Source organism: Blennius ocellaris (genome assembly GCF_963422515.1).
Source record: "Blennius ocellaris genome assembly, contig: SCAFFOLD_55, whole genome shotgun sequence".
NCBI classification, from domain to species: Eukaryota; Metazoa; Chordata; class Actinopteri; order Blenniiformes; family Blenniidae; genus Blennius; species Blennius ocellaris.
The window spans coordinates 159,116-178,254 of NW_027661975.1; the positions used below are offsets into that span (position 1 = coordinate 159,116).

General features: G+C 44.8%; 1 protein-coding gene across 3 annotated transcripts in view; it reads left to right on the forward strand.

The window, feature by feature from the left end:
• The window catches only part of LOC308148472 (integrin alpha-5-like), a 346,877-nt gene that overhangs the window by 113,261 nt on the left and 214,477 nt on the right, over positions 1–19,139 (forward strand). For all 3 annotated transcript variants that reach the window (XM_080521934.1, XM_080521936.1, XM_080521935.1), the window contains exon 2: positions 5,964–6,088. In XM_080521934.1, coding sequence (XP_080378060.1) covers positions 5,964–6,088 — 125 coding nt within the window. The remainder of the gene's footprint in view (positions 1–5,963; positions 6,089–19,139) is intronic.

Here is a 19,139-nt window from a genome sequence, read left to right on the forward strand (position 1 = left end):
AGAAGCCAGCTCAATGGCAAGAACAAGTCCAGGGCAAAAAACAGCTACGCCCTGCCAGTGATCAGGTACCCTGCGGGTATAACAAGGTGGCCAAAGGAAGAGATACAGACCATAGATGTTAAAACACGAAAGCTCCTCACCATGCATGGTGGGTTCCATCCCAAATCCAGCACCTTGAGACTGTATGCTAGCCGTAAGGAAGGAGGCCGAGGCCTAGTGAGCGTGAGAGCCACTATCCAGGATGAAACATCCAAGCTCCATACGTACATCAAGACAGGGCTCCAACGGATGACATACTCAACCAAAGTGTCAGACAATGGCGAGATGAGGAGGTGCTGGAAGAGGGACCATCATGGGAAGACAAGCCCCTACATGGGATGTACCAGCCGAACTTAACTGAAGTGGCTGACCTAAAGAAGTCCTACCAATGGCTAGACAGGGCTGGCCTACAGGACAGCACAGAGGCCCTCATCCTGGCTGCAAAGGAGCAGGCTCTGAGCACCAGAGCCATAGAAGCCCAGATCTACCACACCACACCAGACCCAAGGTGTAGACTGTGTAAAGAGGCACCTGAGACAATCCAGCACAGAACTGCAGGGTGCAAGATGCTGGCTGGGAAAGCATACATGGAACGCCATAACCAAGTGGCTGGCATAGTGTACCCAAACATCTGTACGGAGTATGGTCTGGAAACCCCAAGGTCACAGTGGGAGACACCCCCAAAGGTGGTGGAGAATGACCGATGAAGATCCTGTGGGACTTCCAGATACAGACAGACAGGATGGTAATGGCGAACCAACCAGACTTTGTGGTGGTTGATAAAGGGCAGAGGAAAGCCGTGGTGGTGGATGTAGCAATACCAAGTGACGGTAACATCAGAAAGAAGGAACATCAGAAAGAAGGAGTACCAGGGGCTCAGAGAGGAGCTGGAGAGGCTTGGAAGGTGAAGGTGACAGTGGTGCCCTCGGGGCAGTAACCCCCAAACTGGAGGTGGGGCTACAGCAGATCCCTGGAACAACCTCTGGTAGAGGACCAGGACCCTCAAACTCCCAGGCCTCTGGTAGAGGACCAGGACCCTCAAGCTCCCAGGCCTCTGGTAGAGGACCCGAGCTTGGAATAGAAAAACAGGTGACCGCCCGCGGAGGGCGAGAGGGGAATTTTATATGTATATATATATATATATATATATATATATATATATATATATATACACAATGTGTGCAAGATAATTACTAAATAAGATTAAATGTACTTTACTTCAGGGACCACATACAGTCCAGTTTCATCCTGAGTGACCAGACTGGTAAAATATTGCTATAATAACCTTTAAATTTACACTTCACAGCTCCACAGATATGTGATGTTGCAACAGTAATCTCAGCCAGGGCGGCAGACCTTATGTGGTTGTTTACATCCTCCGCTTTGCACGAGTTGTTTTGTTTTGTGTCCCCGCATCGGAGCATGCTCCGGCGCCTAGCCAGTTAGCAGCGAGCCGCCAGATGCCCCACTGATGTTTTCCCGAATCGGAGTGCGCTCCAGTGGCGAGCTGGTTAGCTCGAGTGCCGCACCACAACTTTCGTGTTGTTTTCGAGATCAAACGCCAGTCGGCTTCAGTGACGTTTCCCCCCATCGGAGCGGACTCTGGTGGCTAGCCGGCTAGCTTGAGTGCTGCGCCGCATCTTTGATGTTACCAAGAAAGTGAATGTTGGCCTAGTGACGCATAAATCGTGCGACACAACAATAAATAAAGAAATCGATAAAGAAATTCATTGCCAAGACTTTTAATAATCAAATTTAATTGATTTTATCAATTCGTTGTTGCAGCCCTGTTTGTGACCAAAGCGTTGGGTCTGTGTTGATGTTGAGATCTTCTTCCCATTTGGAGCTTGAAGGGATATTGTGGTATTGGAACATGACAGGATAGAAAGGATTTTAGAAAGTGGTTTTGGTGCTGAGATCTTCAGGAGGTTTGTCACTGTCTGAGGTAAGTTTAGGTTCATCTCTTCTAGTTTGAACTTTGTTTGTATTATTGACTTAAGCTGGAGATGTTCCAGATAGTTATTTTGACTGATACCATAAGTTTCTATTAGATCTTTAAATGGAATAAAAGAGTTATTGAAGAGAAGGTGTTCCAAGTTTATTCTTCCCTTGTTTTTCCAATTTGTGAAGTTTCTTGGTTTCTTCCTTTGCAGGATGTCAGGATTGTTCCAGAAGGTGTGAGTTTGCAGGGAATGAGTGACGATCCATTAATTTTAAGAAATTCCCACCAAGCTGTCAGAGATTGTTTATATTGATGCTTTTAAAGCAGTTGTGTTTTTTGATGACAGGACTGAAGAAAGGAAGGTCTCTGATGAGGAGATCTTCACAGAAGGTTTTTTCAATGTCCAGCCAGCCTTCATCTAAGTTTCTGATTAATCCATTTTACAACATAAAGTCATTTATTGGCAAGACAATAATTATAGAAGTTTGGAAGTTCTAAGCCTCCTTGGTCCTTGGTGTTCTGCAGTGTTTTTAAACTTATACGCGATGGTTTATTTTTCCATAAGAATTTTGAGATATGGGAATCCAATTTATTAAACCATGTTTTTGGTGGTTTTGTTGGGATCATTGAAAAGATGTAGTTAATTTTAGGCAGGACCATCATTTTAATTGTTGCTACTCTCCCCATAAGTGATATAGGAAGTGTCCTCCACCGAGTGAGGTCCTCTTCTATTGTTTTAATGAGGGGGGTGTAGTTTAAGTGCACCAAGTCTGACAGTTTGGCTGAGATATTAATGCCGAGGTATTTGATGTTCCCTGGTTTTAGTGGGGTATTTGATGTGTGCTGAAAAATAGAGTTAATAGGCAAGACAATTGATTTATTCCAATTTATAGAATATTCTGAAATTGCAGAGAATCTGTCTATTAACTCTATTGTTTGTGAAAGACAGGTCTGTGTGTTTTGTAGGATAAGTAATACATCATCTGCATAAAGACATATTTTATGGGTTACATTTGCTGTTCATGTTCCTTTTATGTTATTGTTCTGTCTAATGGCTGCTGCTAATGGTTCAATAAAAATTGCAAAGAGAGATGGTGAGAGTGGACACCCCTGCCTGGTACCTCTCTCAAGATTGAACCTTGAGGAAATTTGATCATTTGTTTTAACACAGGCACTGGGTGAGGTGTACAATGTTTTAATACAGGAGAGGTCATTTTGTTCAAATCCAAATCTCCATTGTGTAGCGAGTAGAAATGTCCAATTTACCCATCAAAAGCTTTTTCTGCATCTAAGGAGGTGATAATGGCCTTTTGTTTATTCTGGTGGCAGTGGTCTATAAGATTAATTAATCTGTGTGTGTTGTTAGTGGAGTGGTCTATAAGATTAATTAATCTGTGTGTGTTGTTAGTGGAGTGGTCTATAAGATTAATTAATCTGTGTGTGTTGTTAGTGGAGTGGTCTATAAGATTAATTAATCTGTGTGTGTTGTTAGTGGAGTGGTCTATAAGATTAATTAATCTGCGTGTTGTTAGTGGAGTGGTCTATAAGATTAATTAATCTGTGTGTGTTGTTAGTGGAGTGGTCTATAAGATTAATTCATCTGTGTGTGTTGTTAGTGGAGTGGTCTATAAGATTAATTCATCTGCGTGTGTTGTTAGTGGAGTGGTCTATAAGATTAATTCATCTGCGTGTGTTGTTAGTGGAGTGGTCTATAAGATTAATTAATCTGCGTGTGTTGTTAGTGGAGTGTCGTCCTTTAATGAACCCAGTTTGATCAGGGTGTATTATGTGGGGTGTAATTTTTTCTATTCTGCTTGCTAAGGTTTTACTGATTATTTTAAGATCTACATTGATTAGTGATATTGGGCGATAGCTAGATGGTAGTGTAGATCTTTATCCGCTTTAAGAAGAAGATTGATATTTGCACAGTTCATATGTGGGGGGAGAGATAAAGATTCTTTAATTTCAACTGTTCTAAAATAAATTGGTGAGAGTAAAGGCCAAAATTCTTTGTAAAATTCAGTGGTGTATCCATCAGGTCCTGGAGCTTTACCGTCAGGTCCTGGAACTTTACCGTCAGGTCCTGGAGCTTTACCGTCAGGTCCTGGAACTTTACCGTCAGGTCCTGGAGCTTTACCGTCAGGTCCTGGAACTTTACCGTCAGGTCCTGGAGCTTTACCGTCAAGCATGTGGGGATAGTGAAATGTCAAAACATTTTACTGGACACTGGTCCAGTAATTATGCTGTTTTTACTGGACCGAAGTAAAGTTTGATGAAAATATATATTCAGGAAACAGTACAAACTATTTTTGTCAAGTTGGACAATGTGGGGGTCTGCATAACGTCATCATCTCATAATAATCTCATTATATCTTTAAAACCTCAGAATCACTTCATTAATTCCTGGGGACATTCTTTAGCCACACAGAGCACAAACAGAATGTTTCCCGCTCTCAAGCAGCTCTAATGATTGGGACTATTTTCAGGGAGTTTAGCATGGAGGAGGACGCTTCACGGAGGTGTGAATCTCCTGCTACCCCGGAGGAGCTGCTCATTGTTTTGATGTCAGAGCTGCTCCTCGGAGAGCTGCAGTTTTAAATGGCTGATGTCTGGCTGCAGACTGTCCTCCTCGCTGGACAAGGCTTTGCTAACATCCACGTCCATGCTTTGCAGTGTTTTGAGTGTAAAATAAGTCCAAACAGCGACATGTCATGGAAACTATGATAGCCGCAATGCTAACTTCCCTAGCATCCTCGCTGGCTGTAAACTAAGGAACGGATTTCCTGACTCATGACTCCGCTCTCATTGAGACCCGCCTCCGTTCAGGAAATCCAGTCCACATTTTGCAGAGCAGCGGCAGGAAAATACTTGTGGAGTCATTTCCGCAGACAGTGAAGTACAGACGCGGCTTCATGGATCTGAAATCTCGTAGGTTGGATCGGAAAACAATGTCAAAATATTGCAAAAAAAATCCACTAGCCCGTTCGGGCAAGCTGGGTAGATGATTCACTTGCCCAAGCAAAGCTTTTACGAGCCCCAAACTGATGAGAGATGTTTGAGTTTTGTTGCCAGTCTGCAAGATTCCAAAAGTGAGATTAACATTCAAAGGCAAATCCTGAGATCGGCTGAGAAACACATATTTCTGTTAATCACGATCTAATGGTAAAAGAGCTAACTGGTGAGCCGTTGGCTGAGAGAGGTTTGAGTTTTGTTCTTCGTGCTCCCCAAATGGACGGTATGGTCAGTGGTTGTGGGAAACGCAAAGATCTGGAGATCAACATTAAGATTCTTATCATCATTATATTTTTTTGTATAGCTTTTCTGTATTTCTTTAAGTTCTTTGTAAAGCACTTTGAATTGCCCTGTGTTTGACATGTGCTCTATAAATACATTTCCCCTGCCTTGCCTTGCCTTGCCTTTTCTGGTGATTTACAGTTGAAAATTCCATTTGTGTAACGTAGTTTCCTCAGAGATTTGTGACCGAATATCTTTGCACACTCATCTGTAGTGTTTTTTGTTGTTGTTTTTTTTACCCACAAGCACATTCAGACACACTACTTTCCTATGTAGCATCATTTAAGTCTTGTTAGTCAATTCATTGCAAAAGTTTTGATAAAATCTTCAGTTTTGTTCAATTTGGGACAATTTTTTAGAAGAGCTTGATTTTGTGATGGTATCAATGCCGGTATCAAGTGTGTCTTAGAAAAAGCAACCTTTTTACCCTTTTACCCATTTCTTTGTTATTATGATTCTGTTTCGAGGTTTAGTTTTCTGCTCGGCAGACGGAAAAAGCAGTCATGGTTTGTAAACCTTTCTGAATCCTACAGGTGTCGAGACCTCAACCTCTTACTAGTTCCTCGTTTGTTTTTAAACTTCTCAAATCTTTCTCAGAACCTTGTAGAAGAGACCTCATGTCATAACGAATGTCTGTGTGTTAGTTTGGACCATGTTGCAACATGTGTTTCTCTTCCCAACCATCTAGTATCAGTGTTTTGATCGGCGCCCCCAAAGCAAACACCAGCCAGCCCGACATCACCGAGGGGGGAGCTGTGTACTCGTGTCCCTGGAGCCGGGGCGACTGCAGCATCATCCACTTCGACAAGCAAGGTGAGTTCAATGCAAACTTTAGTACTAAGCAGCCCCGCTCTTCTTTTCTAAGAACCCATTCGCTCAACAACATTTCAAGTGAAAATGTCTTGTTTTTGCCTTTTCATAGAAAAGTCACATTTGCATGGCAGTGTTTCACAAACAGTGTCCGTCGACACAGAAACAGCAGAAACGTTGAAAACATTGTAGTCAGCATGCCAGAGGCTGATTGTTTTTGTAATGAAATCATACACACACACATCTGCTTACCCAGGATCCTTTTCCAAGCTCTGGTCTCTATGAACTGGCTGAAGTGGGACCTACATGCAATTTACGGACTCTAACGTGACCTTGTGCTTCAACAAGAACACCAACTGCTCTCATGTATGGCTCCAGTAAGGCTCCGATCCGACTGGAGGAAAGTCCACAAAGACTATTTGCTTGAGACCCTGTTCTAGCTGGCCTCTCCATGGTTTTACAGTGGAAATAGTTGTAAAAAATATTGTGCCATCAAATGTACTATAGACAAATTAATGACCTCCACTTAATTTAGCATCAGCTTTAAAGCAAAAACACAAATATTATTTTCATATAATTGAATTCATTTATCCAGGAGTTAACGATGGTGCGTACATTGCACTGGACAGACACCAAGCTGGATTGTTATTCTGGTGACTGTCAACTACCATATTTCCCAGACTATAAGTCACACGTTTTTGTCATAGTTTGGCTGGTCCTGTGACTTACAGTCAGGAGCAACTTGTATATCAAAATATATAACATGTATAGCCAGTGACGTGTTAATTAGTGTTGGAGGCCACTCAACCTCATGGAAGGGGGAGGGGTGACCACGTTTTGAGAACAAAGGACCACATGCCTACAACTGAAAAAGTCCCGTTGGTCATGTGATCCCCCCGGGACACCCCCCCCCCCCCCTTCATGGTGCAATACTGGAGGCCAACGGCAGGGGGCGCACGAGAGCTCCCCCTCACCAGCTGGAATGTCCAGGACGGGCCCTCCGTCAGGATTGGTCCACATGACCCAGAGCCCACCGGAAACCCGACACCAAAACAACCGATATAAAAAACCCCCGCGGGGGTGATTTCTTTCTCTCCAATGTTGAAACCTGCGTAAAGACGGACGCATCCGTTTCGCACGGAGACGAAGTGCCACGTGTGCCCGCTGACCGGGCCCCGGAGTTCCACACCTGGCCGGACGAGTCGACAACCACCGTGGAACTACTTCTACTTTTCCCTTTTTCCTTTTTTTTTCTTCTTCACCGGAGTCCGAGTGTGCAGCTGGCAGCGCACACTCCTCCCGCATGCAGACCTGAAGCCGCTTCTTCTTCCCCCTCCTCAAAAGAAGCGCTTGATCATCCTCGGATCATCCTGTGGACATTTTTCCTTGTCCACAGACCAGTTGAGCTTGTTTACCTGGGACGCCAGAGAAAACAAACTCGCAGCCGGGAAATCAACGGATTTTCTCCGGCCGCCGGCAGCACGTTCACCCTCGTCAAACTGAGTAAGGCTTAGAGTCTGGGCAGGCAATGAGAATAACGTGACTGTAATATTGCTGTGTGTTTTATTATTGTGTTGAAGTCAGGGACGCCGATCCCTGTTTCCAACCCATCTGTGTCTGCGCGTTGGATTCACATCCACGCGAACCTTCTCTCTCTCTCTCGCTCTCTCTCTCTCTCTCTCTCTCTCTCTCTCTCTCGCTCTCTCTTTCAACCTGCACAGACCATTTCTAGATTTTGTGGAGTCCAAGACAGTGTGCAGAGCTGAACATATTCTGTCCACTGCCCTTCTCCCTCCCTCCTCTTCTCCTTTCTCTCTCCGCTCCACTAACCGCGGCGCAAACTCAGCAACAGCTGTTCCTGTGCGCCGCTCCACCCGCTTCTGTGACCGTGTGTAGTTCACTGTCCCTGGGATTTCTCAACACGAGCCCCCAGGCGCGCTCCAAGCAGGCTCACGAGCCGTGCACGAGCACAGTGACGTCACGCTGTCCAGAAAGAGTGCGCCGAGCGCCTCTGGTGGCCGCGTTGGTGATTGCAATATCTTGAAAGACCGCCACTCGGTGGACAAGTCGAGTCATTGCATTCTCCCTCCGTGCGCCGCCGCGCCCCTAGTGGTCGTTCCGGTTACTACCTCGAACTAGACGCCTGCCGCCATCTCGTGTCCGTTCGAGGTCATTACACCCACACACACTGACCCTCCAACGCCTGCCGCCACCTGGTGGACGTTCGTGGTCATTACATCCCCACTCAGGCTTCCACACATTCACTCACACACACTCTCACACACACACACACACACACCCTCTTTCTTTGTACATAGTGTTTGCTGTTTAATAGATTAGATCTTCGTGTTTGATTGTTTATTACTTAATTGTGTTGTTTTAATAAATGATTTATGAATTATTTTTTAATAATACATTTTTGTTAATAAACGCATTTTAACTGAATTGATCGATTCTTGGTTATCATTGTGTATTTATTGTTGACAATTCACTGGTTTGTAACAGTCTGTGCTCGAAGCTCACACCTTCCTCGTTATTTAATATTGTTATATTTACACAGAAATATTAACTTTACTTAAATAACCCTTTTTGACAAACGAGACTGAAATTTGGTATTAGCTATTTCCAGCTTAGCTGGTGGTGCTCCGATTTAATTATTATTTGATAAATAACCAATTTATGCAAATTAATAATTTTTATTAATAAATTATTTTTGATAATTTATTAACTTTTGAGTAATTACTCAATTACTCTAGGAGTTGCTGATGAGTAACTAACCGTTTACTTCATTAGTAATTCCAATTTTTCCTAAATTACTTTCAGTAATCTATTACTTTCAGTAATCCATTACTTACAGTAATTATTTATGCTAATTACCAACCATAAATCCCAACATTAGTAACGCATCAAATGTAATCAAATCAAATCACCTTTTATTGTCATTGCACAAGTACAATGGAATTGTCCAAGTACAACAAAATTGTTATCACAGTTTTGGGGGGAAAAGAGACATAAGGTGAGAAGAGGAGAAAAAAAAGGCAGATTTCAAACTGTGCTCGAAGTGAATACAGTTTTAATTAGGAAACAAAAACCACCTCAAGCACATTTAAAGCATCAATACAGATGACAACATAACCCTAAGACAAGCATGTGGCCATGAGGGGGAGTGCTGCCTTGTGGCGGGAGGGGGCCAATGGAAGTTTCTTGTCTCTGCACTGTCCTTGATGGTTCTGGTCACAGACAATCTGCAGGCGGGCAGGTGTGAGGAAGTGTCAGGGGGGCAGAGCCTCTGTTTCAACAAACACATCCAGGACAAATAGAGAAAACAATCTGGATGTCTGAGGGGAATCCAAATGTAGATGAGATTTGTTTTTGGTCAAGACGACTCCAGAGTTCTGTCATCCTTGAAGTGTCTCTGGTCTTCATGCTGCTCCAAATCGTGGCCATTGTTTTAGCCTTCCAGCCAAACTCTGCATTTCTCCAAGATGATTCCAGTTTCACGTAAACGTTCAAGAGTCGTGACCTGCGTACTCTTGAGTTGGTTTATCACATGAGTCTGAGCGGTCAAAGCTCGGCACAGTCCTTCAGTGACGATAGGCAGCCTTCCCAATGCAGCTGCTAGCGTCTTCTACACTTTGAGAGATCAGAAAGCCTCCAGCCCCAATCAGCAGCATACCTGCTATCATGAATCCCAACATGTAGAGGTCCTCCACATCACCCAAATTATTATTCCACATGAGCATAAGATGGACTGTGAAACATGAAATGTAGACAATATGGGTCCTCTAATGTTGCAATCAGACCCTCCTTTTTTCATCAATCAATGAAAGATTTTATTTGTCCCAGGGGGGAATTAAAAAGTTGCATAGAGCAGGTAGCGCAAATAAGTAAATAGATAAATAGTACAGCAATAGAATACAACCACATCTCTGGGTGAATAAGTACCGGTAATAGTAAAAATTGGATACTAAAATCGTAAGTCAGATATAAATACAACAAAGAATGAAGGTCAAAGGTTAGAATATGTATAAACATGGTGCAGGAAGTCAGGCAGTGGTCAGGAGAGAGTGTTTGGTAAAACCAGTTGTCACTTTTAGGTTGAGTTCGGGGGTCGTGCTGTCAGCGACTGCTGAAAGTAACTAAAAAGTTACTGGTAATCTAACTTAGTTACTTTTGAAATCATTTTGTAATCATTAAAGTAACTAAGTTACTGTTAAAGGAGTAAAATAATGAGTTATTGGATGACTTTTTCAAGGGAACTGTGGCAACAACAGTTGTATGGTGAGCACCTGTCCCGTTCTGTCTGGGAGGCACACTGCTTTCATGTCTTTTCTACCGGGATGATCCAGTATGAAACGTACTTCATCAGTGAGCTGTTAGCTGAGCCGCCTGCATCTGGACCAGGCTCAGCCCAGCAGGTTCAGACCAGTGGCGCCCTCCGTGCTGCCCACCACTCAAGCCCAGTATAGATATCGATCAGCTGGTTAACTTAGCAACTGCCTACCTACCTGCCTGCCTACCTGCCTGCCTGCCTACCTACCTACCTACCTACCTGCCTGCCTGCCTGCCTACCTACCTACCTACCTACCTGCCTACCTACCTACCTACCTACCTACCTACCTACCTGCCTGCCTGCCTACCTACCTACCTGCCTGCCTACCTACCTACCTACCTACCTACTTACCTGCCTACCTGCCTGCCTGCCTGCCTACCTACCTGCCTGCCTACCTACCTACCTACCTACCTGCCTACCTACCTGCCTGCCTACCTACCTGCCTACCTGCCTGCCTGCCTACCTACCTGCCTGCCTACCTACCTACCTACCTACCTGCCTACCTACCTACCTGCCTACCTACCTACCTACCTACCTACCTGCCTACCTACCTACCTACCTGCCTACCTGCCTACCTACCTACCTACCTGCCTACCTACCTACCTACCTGCCTACCTACCTACCTGCCTACCTACCTACCTACCTGCCTACCTGCCTACCTACCTACCTACCTGCCTACCTGCCTACCTACCTGCCTGCCTGCCTACCTACCTGCCTGCCTGCCTGCCTACCTACCTACCTACCTACCTACCTACCTACCTGCCTACCTACCTACCTGCCTGCCTACCTACCTACCTACCTGCCTGCCTGCCTACCTACCTACCTACCTACCTACCTACCTACCTGCCTACCTACCTACCTGCCTACCTACCTACCTACCTACCTACCGGCCTACCTACCTACCTACCTACCTACCTGCCTACCTGCCTACCTACCTACCTACCTGCCTACCTACCTACCTACCTACCTGCCTACCTGCCTACCTACCTACCTACCTGCCTACCTACCTACCTACCTACCTACCTGCCTACCTGCCTACCTACCTACCTACCTACCTACCTACCTACCTGCCTACCTGCCTACCTACCTGCCTGCCTGCCTACCTACCTACCTGCCTACCTGCCTACCTACCTACCTACCTACCTACCTACCTACCTACCTGCCTACCTGCCTACCTACCTACCTGCCTGCCTACCTACCTACCTGCCTACCTACCTGCCTACCTGCCTACCTACCTACCTACCTACCTGCCTACCTACCTACCTACCTACCTACCTACCTGCCTACCTGCCTACCTACCTACCTGCCTGCCTACCTACCTACCTGCCTACCTACCTGCCTACCTACCTACCTGCCTACCTACCTACCTACCTACCTGCCTACCTACCTACCTACCTACCTACCTGCCTACCTGCCTACCTACCTACCTACCTACCTACCTGCCTACCTGCCTACCTACCTACCTGCCTACCTACCTACCTACCTACCTGCCTACCTGCCTACCTACCTACTTGCCTACCTACCTACCTACCTACCTGCCTACCTACCTACCTGCCTACCTACCTACCTACCTACCTGCCTACCTACCTACCTACCTGCCTACCTACCTACCTACCTACCTACCTACCTACCTACCTACCTACCTACCTACCTACCTACCTACCTGCCTACCTGCCTACCTACCTACCTGCCTACTGTTTACTGTTTGGAAGGGGGTTATGTATGGCAAGTTTTGTTAGTTAGGGGTACCAGCCAGGTCTCTCTCCTGACATTAAAAGAAACAAAGTAGTATGTACAGTCTTTACAGTGTTATATATTAATACATAAATTGATCAAAGCTAAAAGCCAGTGCAGTGATGTGTCTTATTGGTTTGATGTGCATTAAATGTAGAATGTTTAAAGGGCTGTTGAATCCAGTTTATTTGCAGAATAAAACTGAAGTGAGAAGCAACTAAAGGAGGTACAGGCTTTCGGTCTGACCAGACTAAGAACGTAGACTGAGATCTGTGTTGTGAATATTGAAGGACTGTGTATAGAGAGGAATGTTTTTTAAATGAAATGAAAGCAATGAGTTTGTGTATTTGATCAGGTAATACAATGGACAATGCAGAGTGTTGAATGGCGCTCCAGTCATGAAGTGGAGAGCAGCATGATGAATACCATACAGCTTGTGAAGGAGATCACTCTAATCTAAGATTGGGAGAACTGTCGTTCCAACCAGAAGTGATGAACTTCTTTTGTTTTTCTGGCATCAGGATTGTAGAAGGAGTCAAGGATTTCCAACATCACAGTCCTTCTCGGTTTGACCTTGGATCTAAAGAGGTTTTGCTACTATAAATCTCACTTTTACAGTATTCCATAAAGACTCTGGGGCAGCTGCCTGGGTTAAGAGTTCAGTTTTGTTACTCTGAATAAGCATTACTGTGTGTTGGGACCATTATGTAGCCCGGACACGTGGCACCATTATGTTGGGGCCATTATGTAGGGATTTACTACCTCATATGGATCACTATTTATGTTTTGGTTGGCTATCGATAATGATTAATAATTATCAAAGATACTTATTAATAATGTTAATGAAATTTAATCTGATCTGTATCTGTAACTCTCCTCTCCCCTCCTCTCCTCTCCCTTCCTCTCCTCTCCCCTCCTCTCCTCTCCTCTCCTCTCCTCTCCTCTCCTCTCCCCTCCTCTCCTCTCCCCTCCTCTCCTCTCCTCTCCCCTCCTCTCCTCTCCTCTCCCCTCCTCTCCTCTCCTCTCCTCTCCTCTCCTCCACCTCTGACTCTGGTTTCTACAAAGGTTCTTCCTGTTAAAGAGACTTTTTCTTTCCACAGTCACAAACAAACCTGCTGCTCATGTGGATAAGTTGGGTTTTTCTCTTTTCTCTGTAAAATCTCATTGGAATTAATGTAATGTATTTAAACATTTCTTTTTTTTAATACAAAAAAAAAATGTGTATTATAAAAAAAGAAGAAAAAAATAGAGATCCTTCTTCCCTGACCATGAAGTCAGCAGTTTGGATTACAGTTACAAGTTGCCAGTTGAAGGGTGGCTCGTCAACGAGGCTGTGAAATACCTGTTTAAAGGGTGCAGAGAACATGTGGAGACACTTGTTGGGACCATTATGTAGGGATTTACTACCTCATATGGATCACTATTTATGTTTTGGTTGGCTATCGATAATGATTAATAATTATCAAAGATAGTTATTAATTAAAGCTGCAAGCAGCATTGGTCGGGACCTCGAGATTGCCCGTCGGGGGGGTGGCTATGAACGGTTAATTAAAAAAAATATTATTTAAGCAAAAAAAAAAAAAAAAAAAAATTTGTACTTTTATTTTGAAAATGCGGGGTCAAAACCAGGTAATTAGTTAGTGGTTTGTGACCGCAGCGCTCCCATTAGGCCACCTACCAAATTTCAGCTCAATCGGACAATGTTTGGTAGCATGCTAATGTGCATGCTATGCCGCAAGCTAGCGGATACACCTGAAAAGCTCAGTGTGGTACTCCCCAGGTTGCCCCGATCCCGAATCTGGTCTTACTTCAATTCTAGTGTGAATGACGCTGCACTTATGGAACAATAAAGGTTTTTCAAAAACTTCCACCGACATGAATTATATGGCCTCAGGCCAGGCCTCCTACGGAGGTCAGTGTGTGACATGAGACTGACCTGGTGGAGTGCCGGGCCTAGGAGGCCCGGCCTTTGTCGGCGGTGTGCGAAGGTGTGAATGATGCAATAAAGGTTTTTCACAAACTTCCACCGACATGAATTACATGTCTCAGGCCAGACCTCGTACAGGTTTTGCATGTCCTCATGACAGGAGAACATGAGACATGAGAGTGAGGTCAGGTCACATGAGAGTAACCTAACCTGAGAATGACTGGTGAGGTCACTCTCAGGTCAAACTGCAGGATATGACAGGCTGTCAATCACACAGCAGTGATGAGCCTGAAGCTACAGGAAGCTGCCCATATATGGAGTGATGCACTGACCAATCACAGTGGAGAATTTCACAGCTGCGCCGAGCGCGGACACTCTGACGTCAGAGTGAGACAGAGAGGATTATATTAGAAGATTTTGCGAACAACTCCTCATAATCTATACTTATCGGGGGAGTATGTGGATAAAAATACCATACTTTTGTAGGAATTTTTGCCCTCTTTAAGATTGTATACGTTTGGAAGCAGTCGGAGGTAAACTTTGGACACCAGGGTGCGCTGTTTGGCGACAACGCCGGATATCTCCCATCAGGATTCAATGTAAAAATGTAGAATGAAAAAAATGTTACTGTGCCGCTTTAACTCATCATTCTGGGGACTTGTTGTGGAATTTTCCCCACATATGTTACATCCTCTTGTTCGGCAGGGTCTCGCGGTAGTGGCGATGCCCTCGGTTTGTGGCTGAGAGTCACGGTTTGCAAACAGTTAAGAGTAGTTCGGGGTGCTTTATATCAGTGATTTTGGAGGACAATTTTCCATTTCCCCATGTATTCGGATGACAGGAGCCAAAAAGCCGATTTCGGGGTGGGGAGCTTGGACGGCTAATAAAAATTAAACTGGACTAGGTAAGAAAAATTCCCTCTAAATATTTGTAGTAAACAATCTCCTCTATTTTTGTATATCTCAATTTAACCGATACGACCTTCGCCCTATGATGGTTTAGATTTTCCGTTTCGGCCTTTTTTTGCCTTTTTTGGGCGAACACCTTACTTTGAAAGGCAAATAGCGGCCTTCCTGTTGGAGTTAGGTCAAAAGTTAGAGCGCCTGAGTCGTAGGGGTCGAGTAGACGAAGAAGTTTCGTATTCGCTGTTTTTCTCTACGACATTCCTACGGACCGTGGCGGGTGATTGCAATTTTCTAGGTGGCGCTAGAGAGCCATTTTTGGATTTTTTGGGAATTTTTTGACGTGAGATTGTGGAGTGCCACACTTTTGACGAGTCTCCCAAATTTGGTGAGTTTTTGAGCGTGTTTAGGGGGTTCGGAGGGCCCGCACTTTTGGCGACGACGAAATCCAAAAGAGACCTGCCGTTGGCTGGGCCTAGGGCCCACCCGTTGGCGAGGTCCCTAATTAAAGCTGCAAGCAGCATTGGTCGGGACCTCGAGATTGCCCGTCGGGGGGGTGGCTATGAACGGTTCAAAATATTTGCTTAAATATAAAAAAAAAAAAAAAAAATTTTTTACGACTTTTATTTTGAAAAAACTGCGTCAAAACCAGCTAATTAGCTAGTGATTTGTGATCGCAGCACCCCCATTAGGCTACCTACCAAATTTCGGCTCAATCGGACAATGTTTGCTCGCATGCTAACAGGTGTGCTAAACCGCAAGCTAGCCGAGCTGCCTGAAAATGTCTGTTGGGTACTCCCCAGATGGCCCCGATCCTGAATCTGGTCTTACTTCAATTCTAGTGTAAAAGACACAGCACTTATGGCACAATAAAGGTTTTTCAAAAACTTCCACCGACATGAATTATATGGCCTCAGGCCAGGCCTCCTACGGAGGTCAGTGTGTGACAAGAGACTGACCTGGTGGAGTGCCGGGCCTAGGAGGCCCGGCCTTTGTCGGCGGTGCGCGAAGGTGTGAATGATGCAATAAAGGTTTTTCACAAACTTCCACCGACTTCCATCGTACAAAGGTCAGTGTGGGACGATGGAGTGACCTGGTGGAGTGCCGGGCCTAGGAGGCCCGGCCTTTGTCGGCGTGAACGAAGGTGTGAATGATGCATCAATAAAGGTTTTTCACAAACTTTCACCGACATGAATTACATGTCTCAGGCCAGACCTCGTACAGGTTTTGCATGTCCTCATGACAGGAGAACATGAGACATGAGAGTGAGGTCAGGTCACATGAGAGTAACCTGACCTGAGAATGACTGGTGAGGTCACTCTCAGGTCAAACTGCAGGATATGACAGGCTGTCAATCACACAGCAGTGATGAGCCTGAAGCTACAGGAAGCTGCCCATATATGGAGTGATGCACTGACCAATCACAGTGGAGAATTTCACAGCTGCGCCGAGCGCGGACACTCTGACGGCACAGTGAGCCAGAGAGGATTATATTAGAAGATTTTGCGAACAACTGCTCTTAATCTATACTTATCAGGGGAGTATGTGGATAAAAATACCATACTTATGTAGGAATTTTTGTCCTCTTTAATACTGTGTGGGTGTGGAAGCAGTCAGAGGTAAACTGTGGACACCAGGGGGCGCTGTTTGGCACTAACGGCAGATTGGGCTCCATCCGCTACAGTATTAAATTCTGGGGCGAAAAGAATGTTACTCTATCACTTTAACTCGTCATTCTGGGGACTTGTTTTGGAATTTTCCCCACATATGTTACATCCTCTTGTTCGGCAGGGTCTCGTGGGCATGGCGATGCCCTCGGTTTGTGGCTGAGAGTCACGGTTTGCAAACAGTTAAGAGTAGTTCGGGGAGTTTAAAATCGTTGATTTTCGGCGAGAATTTTCCGTTTCCCCATGTTAATGGATGACAGGAGGCAAAAAGGCGATTAGGGGGTGGGGAGCTTGGACGGCTAATAAAAATTAAACTGGACTAGGTAAGAAAAATTCCCTCTAAATTATTGTAGTAAACAATCTCCTCTATTTTTGTATATCTCAATTTAACCGATACGACCTTCGCCCTATGATGGTTTAGATTTTCCGTTTCGGCCTTTTTTTGCCTTTTTTGGGCGAACACCTTACTTTGAAAGGCAAATAGCGGCCTTCCTGTTGGAGTTAGGTCAAAAGTTAGAGCGCGTGAGTCGTAGGGGTCGAGTAGACGAAGAAGTTTCGTATTCGCTGTTTTTCTCTACGACATTCTTACGGACCGTGGCGGGTGATTGCAATTTTCTAGGTGGCGCTAGAGAGCCATTTTTGGATTTTTTGGGAATTTTTTGACGTGAGATTGTGGAGTGCCACACTTTTGACGAGTCTCCCAAATTTGGTGAGTTTTTGAGCGTGTTTAGGGGGTTCGGAGGGCCCGCACTTTTGGCGACGACGAAATCCAAAAGAGACCTGCCGTTGGCTGGGCCTAGGGCCCAGCCGTTGGCGAGGTCCCTAATAATGGTGAAATTTAATCTGATGTGTATCAGAACCTCGGAGCACCACCTGTCTTAACAGGAAATGATAGCCAATTCAGTTATATCAGTCTCATAAGATATACTAAACAGTTAATCAGGAATTTGAATTAATAGTTAGATTAATTACACTTACCAGAATTAACAGTAAAGATTGAAGGATTTTGGAGTTCTTGACACAGAAGAGGTCGACATTTCATTCACCTTTGTGCTCATTAATAAAACAGCAAGTATGATTCCAAACATTATATTTATTTACAATGAAAACAAATAAAACACAGATTCTAACTACCTATGTACAGCTTGGTGTGTGTGTGTGTGTGTGTGTGTGTGTGTGTGTGTGTGTGTGTGTGTGTGTGTGTGTGTGTGTGTGTGTGTGTGTGTGTGTGTGTGTGTGTGTGTGTGTGTGTGTGTGTGTGTGTGTGTGTGGTGAGGAAAGAGAGAGAGAGAGTTGGAGGGAGTGTATGTGTGACGTGTAATGGAACTACAAAACAAGATGGCGGATCACAAGAAACTACATTCCAAATGGAGGTTGTCAGAGAACAGGAGGTCTGTCCTGGGTCTCGGCCATGTGCTGATAGCAATGGAACAATAGAAGCTAGTCTTTAGCGTCTGCTTCCTGTGTGTCTCTGCTAAAGGACCATTTCTAGAATGACTTGATGTGAATGAGACTTGTTTTGTAAAACGTCAGGAGTCGTCAGATGGTGTTCAGTTACTGTGTGATGTTGTCTTTGATGTGATATGTGTAGGATTGTGAGTTAACTAGTTAGTAAAGCAAAGATTAGCATGCAGGCCCTGTGTCTGTGGCAGAGCTAACAGTGGTTTACAAGTTGATAACGGCTCTTAATATCATAATCAAAAGAACGCGATCACTGTAACAGAATCAACACATCTTCATAAAGTTAAACAGTCTATGCATAGCATCAGGTTTAACTAATCTCAGGTAAAGCCCAGTTGTTGTTCCCACTTCCTTGAAGGAGTTCAGTTGTTGTCCTGCTGGAGGGAAGCTGGTGCCTTCTCCTGTAGTTAGCACCTCCTGCTAACTGTGGTTGCTGGTTCTGCAGGCTGAGGAGAAGAAGGTGGAGTTGATGTTTCAGGAGTCCTTCTTTGCAGCTCCTGGTTGTTCCTTTTGTCCAGACTGAGGAGCTGGTCGCTCAGGTCTGTGATGGTTTTCCTGCTGGTTCAGGAAAAACACAAAGAAGTTCTGTGAGAGTCCCTGGTCCCGTCCTGGAGGAACCGGGTGGTTTCCCTGGAGATCAGACTCTGGGTGCTGGTCTCTGGATCAGGGGAAGGTCTGACCCTCGTGGTTGGGTCAGTCGAAGAGTTGAGGAGTGAAGCAGACTAGATGTGAAAGGCCATCACATTCCTGGGTCAGAATTCATGTCATGACTGCGTCTCATGACAAATTAATATTGTCTCTCCCCAGAAATGAACAAACTTTCTGTGGTCCTGTTGAGATCCCAACATCCCCCCTGTGTCTTCAGAAGCAGACTCGATGTGTGATTCTGAGGGCACACACGTTCAGTCCACAGAAGAGAAAGTTCATTCATCATTTCATCAGTTCATTCATGTGGTAACATCTGGACATTTGGTAACCAACTGGGCATTGTTGGTACTATCTATCTCTGCTATGCAAGAGTAGTACAAAA